Source organism: Martes martes, assembly GCF_963455335.1.
Source record: "Martes martes genome assembly, chromosome: 2".
Classification (NCBI taxonomy): Eukaryota; Metazoa; Chordata; class Mammalia; order Carnivora; family Mustelidae; genus Martes; species Martes martes.
This window is the reverse complement of record NC_137889.1, coordinates 102,143,954-102,165,431: the sequence shown is the minus strand read 5'-3', so window position 1 is coordinate 102,165,431 and position 21,478 is coordinate 102,143,954. Positions and strand designations below refer to the sequence as shown.

Below are 21,478 nucleotides of genomic sequence, written 5' to 3'. Positions count from 1 at the left end.
TTCTGTGTAATTATCATTACCATTTAAATCTATGCTTCCATATATTCATATTTTATTTTATTATTTTGAACTATTTGTTCTAAATTGGAATCTTTCATTAAAGTACAACATTGATTTTGAGGGAGATTTTCATTTTCTCGTGGAACAGTTCTTAATATATCATTCCCAAACCAAAGGCAAATTTGATATCCTGGGCTATCATTGAAAATGTTTTAAAACTTAAAAAAAATTTTTTCTGGGGGCACCTGGGTGGCTCAGTGGGTTAAGCCGCTGCCTTCGGCTCAGGTCATGATCTCAGGGTCCTGGGATCGAGTCCCACATCGGGCTCTCTGCTCAGCAGGGAGCCTGCTTCCCCCTCCCCCTCTCTGCCTGCCTCTCTGTCTACTTGTGATCTCTTTCTGTCAAATAAATAAATAAAATCTTTAAAAAAAATTTTTTTTTCATTCCCACATACTTTCAGCAGTATAGTTCCACGCTTATTATGCTTTACCTTTTCTTTGAACATAACTTGTGATTTTGTGTTAAAATGATTGTATGTACATATTTGGCAAATACTCTTTCAACTTTAAAGTACCTTATATTCTACACATAAGAATTACTCTTTGAAATGAAAAATGCCAAAAATGTTAACAGTGATCGCCATCAGGTATTGTCATTCTGAGTGACATTTTTGTGTCTTTTATATTATGTTTTCTTTTATATTATCCATATATGTGTGTTTCTTTTATATTATGCATACTATTCAGATTTTTATAATGAGCATAAATTTTTATAATTAGAATAAAATCTTTAAATTTTTTTTACTTTAAATTTCTTACCCATAATTCAAAGTCAGTGTCATATATTTGCTGAGATTAAAAAAAACTATAAAAAATAAATATGTGAAATTATATATTATCCTTAAGAAGGGAAGAAAAAAACCTCAAAACTGTATAGCTCCTTTTTTTTACCCTCTAAACAGCTTTGAAAGATGAAGAAACATTTACAAATTAGACATGAACTTTACTTTCTCGTATTTTCAAAGAATTTAAATGAGTTCAAAATAACTTGGCCAGCTGAACAACAAAATTATTGTGTTTAGTTCTAGTCATTGTAGATACTGGAACAATGGTTGAGAAAATCCTTTACTTAAAAAGCTCAAGATTATTGAAAGAGATGATAGAGAATTTGTTGGGGGGACTGGGTGGCATTCAATCAGGGCTGAAAAATACATGTGCTCAATTACTATAATAAATTGAATTCTTGTTGAGGTACTTGAATAAAAGGAAATGTTGAATAAAAGTTAAGCTTCATATGGGAAGCTATTAAAGAAACTGATGAGCATTACTTACATCCTTATAAATACACTTTATAGCATTATGATACCATTAACAGTCAAAAAAAATACAGATCCAGGATAAACTTAAGAGAAGGACTTCTGTTGATTTCCATCTGCCCAAACATTCTCATTACAATTAGAAAGGAAATCCTATTTGCCTAGTAAAGAGTACAACCATAAAATGTTAATGGATATAGTTCCTAGGAAGACCTGTAATTCCAACTTTGCTATTATGCAACTGTAAGTGGTGATTTGAAATTTTTTTCAGCTCTCCCAATATATAGGAGTATTAAGACACTAGTAAAAATAATTTGAAATCTCTCATGCAAACTTAAGGTGAAAAATATACATCTTCCATATATGAATGTAAGTGAATTTCCATTTGGTGATATAAAAGGTCTGACTTTTTAAATCTTTTTTTTTTAATTTCTAAACATAATTTAAAACTGTGTATTGTGTTTCTCTGAAGAATTAAGTTAAAATATAAGGACCTCTCACTTTATTTCCTATATGAGATGTAAAAATATGGGAAATCAGTATCAGAGTCATTGTTTTGTTTTAAGCTATTAGTTAACCTGATATGATTCTAAATTTGATCTTCCAGCATAAGCCCAAGTGTGGATGGGAAAATATTACTGATGTTAAAAAAATAAAACTTAAAAAGTCTGCCTAGGAAAATAATTACCAAGACTCACAAATGGTTAGTTACCAGCTAGAATAAGCCATGCTTAAGTAAAATGCAGTTCATATGGAAAATTCCCCTCCAATGGCTCAATCTTCACTTGAGAGTGAAGTTCTATAGACCTCAGATTACAATCCATAGACTTCAAGATATTGACTCTCTTGACATACATTTCAAAGCTAGATATATATTTTCTGCAATAAGAGAGGGCAATCTTTTGCTTTTCTGTCCTATACATAGTGTATTTCCTATAACACTAGAATTAATGTTCAGAGAAGCCTCAGATTGATTCTGTTAATACAGCAGACGGGCATTTACAGGTGTAACTGAAACATGCAAAAGACCAGCTTTTGGCAAAAATGAGAGCTGGACTTCTGGAGTAGCAAAGAATGACAAAAACTAGGTAGTATGTAGTTAATAGCATAATGACTCTGAGTAATATGAAACAGTACACCTTAGCTTTGATTCAACAAAGGGAGGTGGTAGAAATCTGGAATAGAGGGCAATATATTTATAATATGAATGTGATGAAAAGCTACCTAGCATAGTGATTAAAATGCCATTGCTGGGGTGCCTGGGTGGTACAGTTGGTTAAATATCTCATTCTTGGTTTCGGCTCAGGTTCTGATCTTGGGGACGTGAGACAGAAGCCCACTTCTGGCTCCACACTAAGGGCAGAGTCTGCTTGAGATACTCTCTCTAAAATAAATAAATAAATCTTTTAAAAGACCATTGCCAATACAATTGAAAGTATTCGGACTAAATGTCTTTATGTTATTTTTAATAAGTAACTTGCAATTAAACTCTGTTGTCTAGGACTAATAAGCTTCTGTTAACAATTTTGGTATTTGAATTTCATTCTTCAACATATATAATAATGACCAAAAAATGACATTAGGACACAAAGTAAAATAAAATGAAGAAAAATAAGATTCAAAAAGATAAATTGATTACAATTTTAAAAGACAGACTTTAAAGAGACTTTGAAAATATGTCATGAAGTGGGGAGAACACCTTGAAACCTTAGTCTCTGCAGCCCCAGAAATAATTTGAGCTACTTTATAAAATCCTCTAAGCCAGAGAAGCTTACAGGGACAAAATAAAACCCTGTGTAGAGCATCACATACCTGAACTCACATTTATAATTCAGACTTTCTGAGTAATACTCTTTTCAAACAATCCATCATTTTAATTGGAATTCTGAAGTTATAATGAACTATTAGTTTCTTAGAGAAAGAAAAAAAGCAGATATTCAATCTTTGAATCTAAAAGTTGGCAGCTAATAATTTCTCAAACCTTAATACATTCTAGACGTAAAAAAACAGTTCTACCAGCCTTTGTCTTAAATAAACAAAGTTATTATTATTCATTTACTGTTAGAATTGATTAATTATTGTCTAGATTAGTGAACAATCAATGTATGTGTTTTAAATCATGTCACCATTTAAAATATTTGATTATGAGCAAGCTTTCTGCTGCTCTAAGGCACTTTGACTTTATTCTGTTGGTGATGTAGAATCCCATAATGAGTCTGTGCATTGGAAAGAAAGGAAAGGAGCCACCAGCAGCAGACCAGAAAGAGAAAGATGATGATACAGGTCAGTCGGGATGGAGAATGGGAAGGCAAAGGCATTTTTCTAAGGCAGAGAATTTGGCTGAATGTGGAAGAGAGAGTTCTGTGATAGCACTGGGGTGACTGAGCAGTAGTAACGTCTTTAAAATATGGAACACATGAATAGGGTTCATTTTTTTTAACAGAGAGAAAGTAGAAGAAACAATGATTTTAGCAAATCCAAAGGTGGGACATAAACAACGTGAAATCTAGGGAAAAAGTGCAGAGTAGAGCAATGACCAAGGAGTCTCTGAAGTCGAAACAATTTCCATGATAATACTAAGATGTCATTGCCTATGATGGTGCGAAAGTAGTAGAGAATAAACCAACTGTCACCTAAGCATTAATGACAAAGACAGTGGTGCCAACCACTGGGTGTTAACTGGTGTTATCAAGCACTGGGCACTCGGGGTTAAAATACATATTGATTTTGTATAAGAAAAAAAAAGCAGTAAGACACCCCTCTCCAACTATTAAAATGACTGAAATTAAAAACTGACCAAGGGGTGCCTGGGTGGTTCAGTGGGTTAAAGCCTCTACCTTCGGCTCAGGTCATGATCTCAGGGTCCTGGGATGCAGCCCTGCATCGGGCTCTCTGCTCAGCAGGGAGCCTGCTTCCCTTCCTCTCTCTCTGTGCCTGCCTTTCTGCCTACTTGTGATCTCTGTCAAATAAATAAAATTAAAAAAAAACAAAAAACAAAAAACAAAAAAACAACTGACCAAGCATTGACAGGGTGTTGAGCAACTGGAACTCTTAACGTGGCTGGTAAGAGAGTAAAATGATATACTACTTTGGAACACAGTTTTGTAGTTCATGTTCCACTAATAACGTGAATATGTTTTCATGTGCTTTGTTGTGCTCTGGGTATCTTTTTTTTTTTTTTCTGTAAAATATCTTTTACCCAGTTTTTTTCATTGGATGTTTGTTCTTTATATTATTGTGTTTTCAGAGCTCTTTCTATATTCTGGATACAAGCCCTTTTAGATTGATTTTTCTATTGATTATTGGAAAATTGTCCTGCTTCTTTGCATGCTGGATAATGTTTGATCTGCTGGAGGGCATGATGGACTTTATCTTCCTGGGTGCTACCTTTCTATAGATATTCCTGAGCTTTGCTCTGGGATGCAGTTATGTTACTTGAAAACACTTTGATATTTTTAAGGCTTGCTTTTAAATTTTCTGAGAGGTGGCCAGAATAGCCTTTAATCTATGGTTAATTTTGCCTCCACTACCCAGGCAATACCTTTCTAAATATCCCACCCAATGTTTCTTGGATTATAAGGTTTTTCCACTCTTGCTGGTGGCAACAAAACTCTTTCCAGCTCTGAGTGAGCTCCTGAGATGTTCCTCTCCTCCCTTAGATGTTCCCTCCACAGGTCTTGAGGAGTTTCTTGGCGGGCATATCCTGAAGAGTATTCAGCTGAGGATTCAAGGGGGAATCCCCTGCACCTTTCCACAGCTCCCTCTCTGAGCAGTTTTTAACTGCCTTTGAACTTGAGATCCCACAGTCTCCTGTACTCCCACCTCCATCTCTGAACTCTGGGAGGCCACTAACTGTTCGTGGGTTATTCTTTCCTGTGTTGTGGCCTAGAATCTTTCTCCAGGTGGTAAGTGGGGGCAAGTATATTTTTGTTTTTGAAAAATAGCCCTTTTCCATAGAAATAAGTTATTTATGTTCACATGTAATGAGCTTATTATTTTTAAATGAAATAATTTTTAAAATTCTACATTTTAATTTCTGACATAGTAAAAATCAATAGATATAACTGACATAAACAAAAGCTCTTTGGGGTTCTCAAAATATTTTAAGAATATAAAGGTGTTTTGAGAGCAAAAGTTTTAAGAATTGCTAGCCTAGGATTACAGATCTGAAAGTCTTTAGTTTAGACAAAATGTTTCAAACTTCATTTAGGGAGAGCTAGTTGGAATAAAATGGTGAAGGACAGAAATCTGAGAGAGAGCCTTACCTTCCTGTGATTGCTCAACCTCTATATATACAATCTGTCCTTATGACTTGTTTATTTGATCCTTGAAACATCTTTCCAATTTCTTCTCTAGAATTCATTCCCCTGTTAATTCCTTAATTTAGGCTCTCACACTTCTCTTCTGTATCATTGTAGTGTCTTCCTTTCCCAGTCCGTATAGCCATTATCTGTCCCAGAAAGCCTTCTAAAACCCTTATCTAGTTTTATCTTATCCACATTTAAGATGGCTTTGAAACCAGGGCCTTGAAGTTAAAAATCTGAACTCCACAGAAGCATGAAAAGGCCTTTCGAACTGCATAGCTCAGGTTTGCTCTCCAGTCTCTCTATACAGGAACACCTACACATGAATTGTCACTTAAAGCTACATATGTTTTCTCAGTGAAACAGATTTGCCTTAGCATCAGAGTGCTTGTCCATGTTTTCACATACTCCCCAAACCAAAGATTTAAATAAATAAAAACAAGTAATTGAGCCTACCTAGAGTTATTTTTTATCACCCTACATTTATGAATAACAGACATTAATATAAACAGGTGACTAGACAACAATTACTCTAAGGTTTTCTTTCTAATCAGGTAAACAATTGTACAAGAGTAGAACTGACAAGAAATTATCTGAATGTGATGTTTACATGGTAGAAAAAACAGTCACCGTATGGTAGGTTTATACTTTCTGATCATTGCAAATGACTATGTTTAAATTTAAAGAAAGTTGTAATAGACTGAAGTAATGAACTTGATTATTATTATTCATGTACTCTAGTTACAATCTAAGGGTTTATGAATTTATCTAAAACATTCTTTTTTAGCTATACCTTAGTTTCATCCTATGGCCTCTCCTGCCCCAACTCCCTCATACCTCACTAAATTGGCAGACTGTGTATTCAAAAGAATACTCAGTAAAGCCAAAAGTAGATTTTTATGCCACATTTCCCCAAGCACATCTGACCAAAGGCCAGCACACAGAAAATGCCTGATTACTGGATACGCTTTCCACTAAAGAACACCATGGTTCATAAAATAAGCACCCCCAAAAGGTATCCTCGCAATAGAAATTTTCAAAGAAACCCATAATACAAATGTTTCCATTTAATTAATACACCATATCACACTTATTTCTTTACTATTTACTAAGTAAGTTTCTTTACTATTAGGTCCACTATGAAAAAAACTAGTATTTTCTTTCATATGAATCTAAACTCAACTACTTAATGACGTGTCATGAATGCTAACAAAACATGACTATTAATTAAATCATATCTTTCCTACAATGACATGGGCTTACTTATATCTTTTATGACTGACAGATGATGGGAAAAGTAAAACACAGTTATTTATTATACTTTTTTCTTTCCAGTTAAAGAACACTGGTTGGCTTATTTTGAAATATTGATTAAATCTCACTGTTTCTAAGAAATCCCTTCCTCATATATGCTTATTTTTTTTCATGTATTTAAATATCATTTATTTCATTGGAATCTTTAAAGAGAATTTTTATTTGCAGCATTTTAGAGTCATTTAAAAACATTTTTTCCTCTCAAATTGGAATGTCTACAAATTTTGCACTAACAATCTACTTAGGCTTTATGGATTTTTATTTCATGGGTGGATCGTGATAATGAAAATAAAACATCTAGAGGAAAAACAAAAAGAAAGAGCAGTTTTAGCTTTTGATATTTGGTTCAAAGCCTCCTGGAGGTCATTTCTCAAGATGCTTGCCAGAGACCTTAATTAGCTGAAATTTCTCATTGTTCACAGTCCTTATTATCCTTGTGAGATAACAATTCTTTTTACAATTTACAATAAGTATTTCTAGTAACCTGTTTACAGAAATATGACAGACTAGACATTCAGAAATATCCATCCTTTTATAGCAAACCTGAAATACTCTAAATAATAATATTTAGAAAATAATATTAATAACAACATTCATTTATGAATAACTGAAGATGAAGTAAGAAAACTTCTCAGAGACCAAAACAATAAATAGGCACAAATTCATGGTCTTAAGGCACTACAATGGAACCCATTTTTGCTCTGAGTTTTTTGCTGATCCCTAGTGGTACTGGGTATTAAGGAGACCTGTACTCATTGAAGAGGAGAAAAGTCCAGGCATGAGCAAAATGAGATATCAGACCAGAAATCTTTTTATAAACTAGGGCACCAAAACCTGCAAAAAGAAATTTTCTTTCTCAGCCTTGGCTCAGGGTGGAATTAAAATGCAGAAAGATTGTTTCTTAAGATTTCCCAGACTACAAGCGTTCACATGGGTTTAGGACCTGGATAGATTTTACCTAAAAAACTGCCAAAAAAAACTGCAAGCCAAAAATTTAGTTTAAAGTGGTCCCAGGTGGAAATTAGAGTTCCTGGCAGAAAAAGACCTAAATCCTTTCTTTAGCAAAATACATTAAAATCAGACCTCAAAGGATTTCCATAGATAAAGTTCCATGTTACATCAATTACAATGAAAAAATTACTTAAATAGCAGAAAGTCTTAGAGAACCAGGCCAGCAATCCACATATTACTATTTCCAGGAAAAGAATATAAATAAGTGTTAATATATCGAAAGAAATAAAAAAAGAAAATGAGGCTGTAAAGAAATCAAAGATTATTAAGAATGGGCCAGGCTTTGATAAAACATCCAAATGGAACTCTTAGAGATAAAATGTGTAATGTCAGGTAATAACTGAATTTAGAAACTCAATGAAATTTTCAAAGGCAGATGAGAAATGGCTGAGACATCTAAAAGATAAATCTCAAGAAATTAAGTAAAGTGAAGCGAGAGGGACAAAGGGAAAGCAGATGTGAAAGGGTGGTTAAGAGATATACAGGGAGAATGAGAAGGTTGAGCATGTGCTTAATCATAGGGTTCCAGGAAAGAATGAAAGAATGGAGAAGAGGGAAGATTCTAGAAGATGAAATGGCTAACATTTTTCAGATTATGGAAAGACATGGAATCTCAGATCTAAGAAGCTCAAATAATTACATGCAGGATAAACAAAAATATTAAAAATCTAGGACACATCACTATGAACTGAAGAAACCGATACACGATGAGAGGATCTTAATAGTTGACCACGAAAAAATACAGAAAAACAGATTGCCTACAGAAGAATGGATGCCAGATAACCAGCTTCTCAGCAGCAACATGGGTACGAGGGAACAAGAATAATATTTTCAAGAACTGAGAGAAAACTATTCCTGTATCTAATGAGGCTGTCTTCAATAACGATGCAAATAGTGATATTTTTGGTGCAAACTGAAATTGAGATTTATTTATTTATTTTTATTTATTACCACAAGAGCTCACCAAAGAAAATCTTTAAAGATATATTTCATGGGGTGGAAAATAACCCCAGGAAGAGAGTTTGAGATTCAAGAAAAAACAGCATACAAAGAAAATTGTAAATATATGGTTTAAGTTAAACAAATATTGATTCTATATGTATAAAAAATGTGGAAAAAACTAAGAATTATTACCCTGTAAAATTGGAAAAGAGATGATTAGAATTAAAACATTATAAAATGTCTTTTTATTTTTCAGTACAAAGGAAATATAATAATTAAAGATAATAGTTAATAATTAAAGGCAATTTTTAATAATTTACTTGCCACTTTATGTATACATTCTGAAATTTCTAGGATATCAATAAAAGAATAAAGTAGCACACCAATGGAATGGGGAGGGACTCAAGCTAAAAGATGGCAAAAAAAGACTAAAGAAAAGAGAAACATGAAAAAATAGAACAAAAAAACCCAATAAAGATGAAATTAAATCCATATATATCAGGTATCATAATCAATGTAGCCTGATTAAATTATACATTAAAAGATTAAGGTGCTAAGACTGAATTTTAAAAATCCAGCTAGGTACCATTTATAAAACATATGCCTAATCTATAAAGACAGAGCTAATATATAAAGATAGTTCAAAATAAAAGAATGTAAAAAGACATATCATATAAATAACAAGCTTGATTCAATGGCCATAAATAACAGTGCATACTAAATATGGAGATAAGTGTTCTCTTCAAGCACACGTGGAATATTTTAGTAATCAGTCAGATACGAGGCCATAAATAGAACTCAATAAATTTCAAACAATCTGACTAATATAGTCTGCATTCTCTGACCATACAATAAGATTTAAAAATCAATGTCAAAAAGATAAATTAAAACCCATATTGGGGCTCCTGGGTGGCTCAGTGGGTTAAAGCCTCTGCCTTCTGCTCAGGTCATGATCTCAGGGTCCTGGGATGAAGCCCTGCATCGGGCTCTCTGCTCAGCGGGGAGCCTGCTTCCTCCTCTCTCTCTCTGCCTGCCTCTCCACCTACTTGTGATCTCTGTGTCAAATAAATAAATAAAATCTAAAACAACAACAACAGATACTGCTGTTTATTTATAATACTTTTAAAGAAGAAATCAAAATAGAATTAGAAAATAGGTGGAACTGAATAATATTGAAAAGAGTTATACGAACCTGTTGGATATAGATGAAGTACTTAGAGAAATTATAGCCTTTAATATTTATTGTAAAAAGGGAAAACAGAAAGATTACATGTCCATGAGATAAGCATTTAAAAAATTTCAAAAAATATAACATATTAAATGTAATAAAAATAACTAAAATAAAAAAATATTCAACAGAAATAATTTTTTAAATTTAAAAGTTGTCTTTTGAAATGGACAAATGACATTGAAAAACTGAGAAACTCAACTGATATTTAAAAAAGGAGACACACACACACAAAAAGGAGACACAAATAAAGCATCTTAGAAATAAAAAAGCACGGGGGTCCCTGAGTGGCTCAGCAGGGTTAAGCCTCTGCCTTCAGCACCGGTCATGATCTCGGGGTCCTGGGATCGAGCCCCAAGTTGGGCTCTGCTCAGCCAGGAGCCTGCTTCCCTCTCTCTCTCTGCCTGCCTCTCTGACTACTTGTGATCTCCCTGTCAAATAAATAAATGCAATCTTAAAAAAAAAAGAAATAAAAAAGCATGTAATTTCATATAAATAAAGAAAATAAAGGAATGTTATAAACAACTTTATATATAGAGAGAAATCTGAAAACAAGTGAAATCAGCAAATTCTTGAACAACAAAAATGGCTCAAATAGAAAATGTGAATGGTTCCAAAACTCTTAAATATATTTGATTGAAACATTCAAAAAACAGGTAATTCACAATGGAAAACATAATCTGTAGGTCAACCTCATACTGCATACAGAATTAATTCCAGATGGGTGTTATATGTTAATGAGAAAGTCAAAAGTTTCAAATTTTTAGAAGATATTTGTATGACCTAAGAGAGGCAAAGATTTCTTAGACAGGATGTAATAAATAGTAAGCTTAAAAATTATTTACAGACTTAACTTTGTTAAGAGCATATTTATCAAAACTGTTAAAAGGTAAGTTAAAGATTGAAGCCCTAAACTCAAACTTTGAGAAGGTATCTGTAAAATATTAACGAGTATTTTTTAAATTACCCTACAAATCATTTTTACAAGATAAAAAAAGGTGGGTAAAAGACACAAGGAAGCACCTCACAAAACAAAACTGGAAACTGAATATATGAAATATATAAATATAAGAGAAAATGTCCATTAGTGATCAAGAAAGTATAAATTAAACCTATAATAAAATATATTTTCACAGCCACTAAACCGCAAAACTAAAAATTCAGAAAGCATCAAGTATTGGAAAGATGGGAAGCACTGGGAACTCTTACATTTTTATCAAGTAAACTGGCACAAGAGGGTTAGAAAGACAGTTTATATTAACTATTATATCCTGTGACCCAACAATTCTCTTCCTGTACACAAGCTCCAAAACTAACACTTGGTCACCAAGATTGTAATTGCATTGATTAAAGAAAACCAAAACCAAAAAGCTCTGTAAGTAGTTATAATTTATGTGAAAAATAAAGTTGAAAGATAAATTATGGTGTGTTCCAATTATGGGCAATGAAAATAACTGAACTATATATACATCAACATGGATAGGTCTCAAAAACACAGTATTGAATCAGAAAAAAGAGTTAATACATAGGTTTCCATTAGTATAAAGTAAAAAACCCAAGCAATCCAGATAATATATTTTACAGATAAATACACATGAAGTAAAACCATAAAAAGAAATTGCAGAATGGTGGTTATCTAAGAAAATGGGAAAGAGAAAGATGATGTGGAGAAGTCCCCAGGGAGTTCAAGGGAATTAGTAACATTCTGTATCTTAAGGTGAAGGCGAGCCTGCAGGTGTGTGATTTTTAAATCTCTCCACAAAATGCTTATATACATATACTCTGCTATGTATGCATAATGTATTTCACCTTAGAGGACAAGAATAGAATTTCAAAAATAACATTTTCATACCAGTAAAAATGATCAGGTGTCATGTTTCAAGGTAATCATTATTTTCTAAACTAAGGAGGTAAATTATAATTACATACACACTTATAAAATCAACATAAATGAGTTCCTTCTCTAAAAGAAAATTTAGAAATTTTCAAACAACAAAGCAGAGATACTGATTTTAAATGCATAATGCCATTATTTCTATTCTTTGAGCAATGCTTTATTATCCATTAACAAAGATTATATTCATGATCAGTGGTTCTTAAATTTGAGGGTGCACAAGCCACAAGGGGAACTCATTTAATGTTTATTCCCAAGTCCTCTGCTCTCTGCTTTCACAACCCACTCCCGGAGCTGTAATTCAGTTGGACTAGGGTAGTGCTAGGTATCTGAAATCTTGGCAAGTCCTCTCCCCACTCCTTGCATAGCCTGACTAAGATGGATAGAGACTCACCAAGTGAATACTGATTTGTGTTTATTCTTCTTGCTATTATATAAAGATGGAACAACGTAGGGAGGCTTCCTTTACTTCATGAAACAATACAGTAAGACTTTCATTACTTCATAAAACCAGTAAATTTAATTTACCATTTTAAGTTCCCTTTACTCTTTTTTTTTTTTTTTTTTTTTTTTTTTTTAATCAGAGAGGGAGAGGGGGTTAAGGGCAGAGGGAGAGGGAGAGAGAGCATCTCAAGCAGGCTCCATGCCCAATGCAGAGCCCAACTTGGGGTTTGATCTCACAACTCTGAGATCATGACCTGAGGCAAAATCAAGAGTCAGACACTTAACCAACCTAGCCACCCATGCGCCCCAAGTTCCCTTTTACTCTTAAAAAAAAACTTAAACTTTGAAAACTACAAACATTTAATAAACTAGGAGTGGCTCTATTTCATTCATCTTATTAGAGAAAGCCCAAACCCATCAAATTATGAAAATGAACAACTAGAACCACTAGAAAATAGAATTTCTGCTTGCTCTTAACATGTATATACTATTCTCCATATTTACCACATCCAGCTAGTGAGAAAAACAAACCCAATTGTCTGTCTATCCTCTCCCACTTTTTCTCCCTTCCTTTCTCTCATTTTATGTATAGAAAGAAAAGTAATAAAACCAACTTATATTTATTGAGCACTGATTCTTTGGCAGAAACTATTTAAAGCTCTTTATATGTAAAAATAATTTAATCAGCATAATAATATCAGGTGAAAAGTATTATTACTTAAGTCAGCTCTCTGCTACCCCTATTATTCTGAGGCAACTAGTAGGATTTCTGTGTGAAATATATTTATTTAAAATTTGTTTAATGAACAAAATAAATTTATCTTTCAAACATTCAGATTATATAGGAAATTTTGAGGATAAACTCATTGTAAGTTGAAGATTCCTAATCATCATCTAATGTTTTTGAACCACTCAGTTTTTCTAAGAGGAAAACACAATACACAACAAACCAGAGTATAAGACATAGATACGGTACTTGACATAAGGACTATATATTATTAGAAAAAAAGATTGACTTCTCATGCCTCATGCCAGATGATTCCTCCCTTCCCCACAGTAAGAATGGCAGGAGAATGCTGTATCATTACGTATGAAATAAACATTTAGAGGCTCTGTGGATGCCAATCACAGGGTAATTAGGTCGAACTTCACAGTGCATGCACTCAACTATGTCCTCAGAAAAGCATCATTTCTCAAAGCTGCACAACTATTAACCCTAGCAAAAGAATGAACTTACTTTGCTCATTTGGAAAGTAGATAACTCAGGATATTCAGCCAATTATCATACATACAATACACACAGAGACATACCTCTACACATATGTCTGTGTAAATAGATGCATATGTCTATCTATATATGTGTGTGTTTATATACATGCCAATTGACATCCTGTCATATTACCTCTAAACACTTCAATATATACTTCCTTAAAAATGGGATACTCTTTTTACATAACCAAAACAATTCCAAAATCTGAGAACAGAACATCATACAACACTAATACAGAGTTGATAATCACATTTCATCAATTATCCCACATTTCCTAATCCAACATCCAATTCAAGATTATCATTGTATGTAGCTTTCATATAATTTTGGATTCCTTTAATCTGGAACAATAATTCATCCTTTCTTTTAGTTTCTTGACCTTTGCATTTTTGAAGAGTACAAAAAATTCTTTTGTGGACTCTCTTTTAGTTTGGGTTTGTCTGATATTTTCATCAGGAGTAGATTCAGTTATGTATTCTTGGCAAGAATAGTGCAGTAAACCTTTTCATAATTATCAAAAGAAAAGCCCAACTGTACTAATAAACATTCATAAACCCGCACTTAAAAAGCACAATTTGTACTCTTCCATTGTTTTTTGGATGTTTAGAATGCTGAAATATTTTAAAAAGAAACTTACCAGAATTACATTCTTAAAATTGAAATTGGGAGAAGAAAAGAAACTGTCAAAAATAATTACAAAGAATTGATAATCCTCAGTAAAAAATAAAATTTTAATAGAATTAGGGATGAGGAAAATATTTTTCAAGGAGAAAGGATCTGAGATGAATTCACTGATCAAGCAGCTTTTTACAGCTGACCTTGAAGAATGGCTGGGATTTCATCTGAAAATATGGGGAAGGGTATTCTGGGTAAAGAAGGCAGTGTAAGAACAATGGTACAGAGGCAGGAATGTGAAATTGTGTTTATTCGATGGGAGGTGGTGTAATTGCCCTAGTGTACAGCCTGTGCCTACACTAAGGGTAATGACAGAGATGGCCTGACCCTCTATGCTAGAGCCATACCCTCGGGGAGTTGAAAGTCCACGCAGAAAGGATGAACTTCATTTCAAAGGCCATCTGACCTCACTGACCAGCAAACCAGACTTCACTGACCAGAGCAGATGAGAGCTCTTGCAAATATGGCTCAAATGGGAAGAAAGAAAAGCAAATGCTTCTGGATAGTTTGTTTCTGTTGTGTTGTTGTTTTGTTTTTCTAGTAACTCCACGATTAACATTGTTATTCTTGTTATTAAAAATTAACTAATTAATTAATTTATTAATTTATTATTTAGGGAGTTAGTGCAAGTAGGGGGAAGGGCAGAGGGAGAGAATCTCAAGCAGACTCTGTGCTGAGCACAGAGCCTGACCCCAGGCTTGATCTCAAGATCCGGAGATCATGACCTGAGCGGAAATCAAGAGTTGGACGCTTAACCAACTGAGCCACCCAGGCTCTCCTAACATTGCTATTGTTAATTTTAGGTTGCTTCTTTAGGTTTAATGAAGCTAAGAAATCAGAGTCCTTGGTTTGGTAATATGGCAACAAAATTAAAATGTTAAAGTTCTTCGTGAAAGAGTTTTCCCACCACCATGACATCTACCATCTGACAACGAAGAAAGTCAGATAAATATGAAATACTGAAGTATAAAATTATTAGGCAAGGAAGCTAGGCAGGAACAATAGGAGGATGGGCCTTCCACGTGGTGATGGCAAGCCCCAATGACGACCGCCCAGACATCTCCCCGCTGCACCCATCTAGCGGTCAGTTTGCCATTACAGCATCCCATCTGAGTAAGAGTTAAGTTTGTGGTGCTTGTTACAAGCAGCCCCTTGTCCTTATTTGACCTTTATCTAGAATAGAAATAATGTTGCAGTTTCCTACCCCAGGCAGGCATTTTGAATACCTCTTGGGAAAGGACATGGGTAGCTGGCTAATTATTATATAATCCAGGCCTGTCTCTCAAATGTTGTGATCCAAGGACCTATTCAAAAGAGAAAAATTAGTGTAAGCCCACACCCCGGAGTTTCTGGGCCCTTGTCTCTCCTGACCAACCCACTTCCCCCTTGAAGTGCACTTTAATAAAACTTTGCTTGGTTTTACTTTCGTTTCATTGTCCTGTAATTCTTTACTGTGGCAACGAAAAGAACTGAGGCTTCTTTCTTTTTCCATCTCACCCTCGGTAAGGAAATGAATAGGAAACATGAATATAATATCTTGACATACATATGAAAATATGATAAAATACAGGTTGGAGAGCACTGACCCAACTGTTAGAACAAACCATTGTGCTTGCAAGAGTCCAAAGGCAAAAGATGTCATAATATAAAACAAAGAACAAGGGAGGAAAGAGACCAATAAATGTGCCATGATCACGGAAACTACTCGTCTTTTAGAGGTAAGATTTATAAACAATAAAGTATATAATGGTAACACTCAAAAATGTTAGTTTATTTTATGTAAGTTTGAGAGTAGATCATTTATATTCTATATAAACAATGCTATATTGAAACCTACATATGTAGAAAGACTAGACGGAAAAAATGAGTTAAAGCTCCAAAAATAAAAAAAGAAATAGAAGACCAAAAAAGGAAGAAACATGGTCAAAGTGGTTGTACCACACACAGAAATGTGGAAAACACAGATGGTTTTGTATTACTTTCAATTAGGGAATTAAGAAGACAGGAAATTTAACTTCCTTAATTCCTTAAAAGGAAATAAAATACTCAGATTAACCATGAACTTATCTTTTCTTCATCTTTTTTTTATATTAAAAAATTCTCTGGAGCCTTGATTAATTATAAAATGTCTTTCTTTTTCATTAACTTTTATAAAAATCTCCTCTGGTTTTTCCTTCTTACGTGACTGTATTAGAACATTTAATTATTTCCATGACTTTCTGGCATTTTTATTATTCTCTTTATCATGTTTCTGAATAATAAGTTTCCTTTTTCTTTGCATAATTTCTCTGTGGGATAAGGAGGAGGTAAGAAAGGAGGCAATAAAAATCGAATTCCACGCCTTTCATCTTATTTCGCCAATTTTTTAAAAACCAGACTTTATGTATTCAACACCAATAGCAGTATGAAACAAAATATTTTAGCAGATCATTTAAGCTTTTATTAAAAACATTTATTGTTGCATAAATTACAGCATTCAGCATCAATTTTGTCAAGAGACACAACCTACACATAAAAGTTCTTCTATGCAGGGTTTGCAAATTGTTTATAGATCTACATTCTGGCTGCATGCTTGTAGTTCAGATAAATTTATCACCTTGGAATGTATTTTCCCACACAACTTCATTATATTTTCCATTGGGCAGGTGCATCTAAGTTACTCTAAGAAATCAGAGTCTAAAACTTGAATGTGGGAAGATGAGAGTTAAAGTGTCTTCAAAAGTCAGTCCTGTGTTGTCCAAAAAGTGTAAGCTTTTCTCCTACTAAATATCAATAGACTATAATTTGAAGATACAGCAGGACACCACTGACATAGCCACCCAAAGGTACTTATCATAAAACAAAATAAATAAAACAGAATAAATAAAAAAGATATTCAATATTTTTACCTACCAGTGATATCATAATTTAAGTGGCCAAAAAAACCTCGAGTTCTTCAAGAAAATAGAAATGATGGGTGTGGACAATGACTTGAAATGTTGCCACCAATTTTTAGTGCTCCTCTGTCTCAGGGAGGAAATTAGCATAAAATCATTTGCACTTTATGTACATCATTGTAATTTTTTCCGTAATTTCCAACTGTAACATTTTTCCTTTTCAACTAAAAAAAAACCCAAGCCTATAATGTCATGAGGAGGACTAAAAAACCCAGAGACTGTAAGAAACTTGAGGATTGCCAATTTGAAAATTGTAGCGCAGAGTCAATATTTCCCATTTTATTCCTGGAAATCATTCCAAAACATAGAGAATGAACGACAACTATGCAAATGCCCTATGTATTGAAAATAGGAAACAGTGCAATCCTAGACCCCCAGATCAATGGAATGGTTCCAAAATCAGTGATGGCTGAGCAAAAGGGTGTGCAGGAGGAAAAAGAGAAAATAAACCTTGAAGAAATAATCCAGAAGCTGCAGATTTCAAAAAAGAGCTAAAAAACCTACCTACCTTAAGGCCAGGAGCTATGCCTTTCTATGTTGTAGACATAAAATGCAGCAGTTTCAGGTAGAAGCAGCTGTGTATGGTTTCAGAAAGCAGAGAAAGTGAGGCTAAATAAAGAAATATACAGAAAAGACAAATTTACAGAAAGTAGTCTATACCTGTGGAAACAGAGAAGTAAAGTCTTTCATTGTATATGAGAGGAACAGAACAAAACAAACAACAAAACCCACATTGCCTATCTCCTTTGGCTAGACTAAGAAAAACTCACTCAGCTCCGTGATAGAAAAGAAAAACTGGACCAGCACTGGGTCTATATAAAGATGTTAAAAGAGCGGGAGAAAAGGGTGGGGGAAGAGAGGAGCAGAAAACCAATGGCATATAGGGGAAGACACACTAAAAACACGTTAGCATTAACGAAGCAGAAAATTGTGACCAAGTATTTCACCATGAACTTTTCAAATGTAATGAATAGCAATCACCTTTTTGAAGCAACTAGATAATGCAAAAATGCAAGGTGTCAAGGCAAGGTTAGCAGCACAAGAGCAAGAGATGAACCGTAAGCTTCCAGTACTCAACCAAATGGCATAATGGAAAAAAATAAAAGCACAAGAAAAATGAAGGAGAAACTGGAAGTAATACAGGGGAAGAGAGGGTACTGAAAGCATAAGAAAGTAGCAAGGATTGAAGTGCTAGATGCAAATTAAATAAATATATATTAAGAATGAATGAAAAAGAATTGGAAATTATAGAGTCCAGCACAGACAAAATAAATCCCATACACATATAAAAGGAATCACTGAAGAAGAAAATAATAATAAAATAGTACAAATAATAACAATAAAATAGTGGAAATACTTAAAGATATAAGTTAAGAACATTTCAATCTCTATCTTGGGGAAAAGACCAAAAAAAGAAAAAGTGAAATAAAGACAAAAATCACCATGTCTGTGGGCAAAATATTTCAGAACAGTCAGCACTAGAATAAAATTCTAGTGAAAATCACTAGACTTCAAATATAAATTAAGAATCATTTATTCAGGCACATAATTAAGAATTCCCTAAATTTTATAATGCTAGAAGAAAGAAGAGCCAAATGGTCCTCAGCCCAACTATACTCCGAAAAACAAACATGCAAGAATTTTGAAAATGCAAAATTTCAGATATGTGGCTCCCAAGGGCCCTTCCTCAGGAATCCATGAGAGATGACTTTCATCCAATGAGATGATTAAAAAAATAACACACTTGCCAATAATGTATATGCTCCTGTTAGAAGTAAATCTTCCCCCAGTGACCAGTGGAGACTTCAGATGACTGTAGCTTTGGACAGACTGACAGCAACCTCACAAGATACCCTGATCCATAAGCTCCCAGTTAAGCAGCACCTAGGTTCCTTAATTGCATAAACTGTGATATAACCATCATTTGCTGTTTTAAGTTGCTAAATTTTAGAGTAAGTTGGTATGCAACCATAGAAAACTAAAACGAGGCTTAGAAAGTATTGAATTTGAAGAAGTTGGAATGCTAGAAAATAGAAAGAGGATTTTATATTTTTTTAAAGGATTTTATTTATTTATTTATTTGACAGAGACAGAGTGAGAGAGGGAACATAAGCAGGGGGAGTGGGAGAGGGACAACAGGCATCCTGCAGAGCAGGGAGTCCACTGATGCGGGGCCTGATGTGGGGCCTGATCCCAGGACCCTGGGATCATAACCTGAGCCGAAGGCAGACACGCAACATCTTCAAGCACGGTGAGTGACCAGGGCCTCCAGCAAAGCACTGGGGATTGACAGATGTTCTCTGGTTTTACAGAACAGGATTGGTGCTAGACCCATGTTTGGAAACGACTCAAGGCAAGAGGCTGTGGCTGTATTGCTGCTCGGAGGGTAAGATGGTGTTGGCTATACTGAAAATGGCCTGCATGCCCAGAGTCTGACCGGAAAAGACAAACACATGTTTTTACAGACGGATGTGGGCCAAGTGAAAGAAAAGGTTAGGTGGGGGAAATCTCGGAGTGATTTCTTTCAAAAGTGAAACTGGAGAGAGCCACAGATATCAACAGTAAGAAACCATAGTGGGTGGACCACCACACGTAGGAGCTTCGAAAGAGGACACAGTCGTCTCATTAAGGAGCCGCAGGTGATACATCCCAGTGAATGAAGGCAACTCCAAAGACCCAGAAATATGCTCCAAGAAAAGGAGGCAATACTTCATATTTGATATGGCCAGTAGAAATTAAGAACCCCACCTCTTCCCTGTAGGAGAGGGAGCCATAGTTAGAATACTGGGAATAAAAGGTTTAAACAGAGGTTGAGAAAACCAGGAATGCAGCTGACATGGCACCACCTCTGCACTCAGGCAGAAGCAGAAAAGAAACAGGGGAAGGGAGAAACTTTAACATTAGAGAGCTTCCGAGTTTTGATTATTACATGGAACTGTAATTAATTACCAGAGGGGAACACTGTGTTCTGTTCTTTGACATGTGGCTATATGATTAAAATGAATTTTTTTATTTAAAACTAATTAAACAATAACAGCATTCCATAATATAGTAATAGAAATCATACAATTGTCAGCACAATGGACGTTTTATAATTCTAAAGCAGACCTTTAAAGCTTGGACTGCTACTGACTGGTAACAGCAATAGGGTAGATAGTAACTCAAGCCTTACCAGTTAAGAAACCAACCTCTAGGGGCAACTGGGTGGCTCAGTGGGTTAAAGCCTCTGCCTTCAGCCTAGGTCATGATCCCAGGGTCCTGGGATCGAGCCCCACATTGGGCTCTCTGCTCAGCAGGGAGCCTGCTTCCTGCTCCCCACCCCTGCTCTCTCTCTGCCTCTCTGTCTACTTGTGATCTTTGTCTGTCAAATAAATAAATAAAATCTTAAAAAAAAAAAAAAGAAAGAAACCAACTTCTAGAACCAAACTGCCCTATAGTATAGCATACCATACTTGTTTTAGCAAGTATGAGCTCACACGGATTACCCTAAGGAATATATTTATAAACCATTTTTAAAACAACTGATAAGCCCTGATTAGAAGAAAATAGCTAAAAATTAAGAACATTCATGCATTTGAAGAAAGTGTAACATACATTCAACATAAAGTTGGCTTCCATTTTTCTTTTTTATCCTAATATCAGATAGTCATTGGTTCAAAAAAACTTTAGATTTCTTAATTATAAAAAAATATAAAGAAGATTTGGCAACATTACCTCCAAATATGATACTCTCAATTACAGCTATGTAATCTTGGGGCTCCTGCTCAGTAGACATCTCCCATTTGCCTCCAGCGATATTTAATAATTTGTAGAGCTGATCTGAACTTGTCACCCCACACAGCAGAGTAACCACACTCTCTGGTGAATGAAGTACCTTTTCCAGAAACTGACATTTCTTTGGAGTTAGGTCTTTAAGCAGGCCATTTGATAATATCAGAAGTTTACATTTGTAAGAGTTTAAATTCAGCAATTCCAAATCCCAAAAAGAGTAATTCTCCAAGCGATATAATAGGACTGCTTCCCTTTTCACAACATGTAAAAAAACTTCCGTCAAGTACAGAGCCCATTCCTCAGCATCTTCTTCATATATCATTATGATGTCTCTTGTATTTTCTGGAAAAAGAGAAAACAATGTATTAATTTTC

General features: G+C 34.4%; 1 protein-coding gene across 1 annotated transcript in view; it reads right to left on the bottom strand.

Annotated features, from left to right (window-relative positions):
* BANK1 (B cell scaffold protein with ankyrin repeats 1) overlaps positions 1-21,478 on the bottom strand; it is a gene marked incomplete at its 5' end in the record, with an annotated part of 292,454 nt that overhangs the window by 259,065 nt on the left and 11,911 nt on the right. The window contains one exon of the mRNA XM_080796335.1: positions 21,048-21,446. Within this exon, the coding sequence (XP_080652461.1) occupies positions 21,048-21,446 (399 nt within the window). The remainder of the gene's footprint in view (positions 1-21,047; positions 21,447-21,478) is intronic.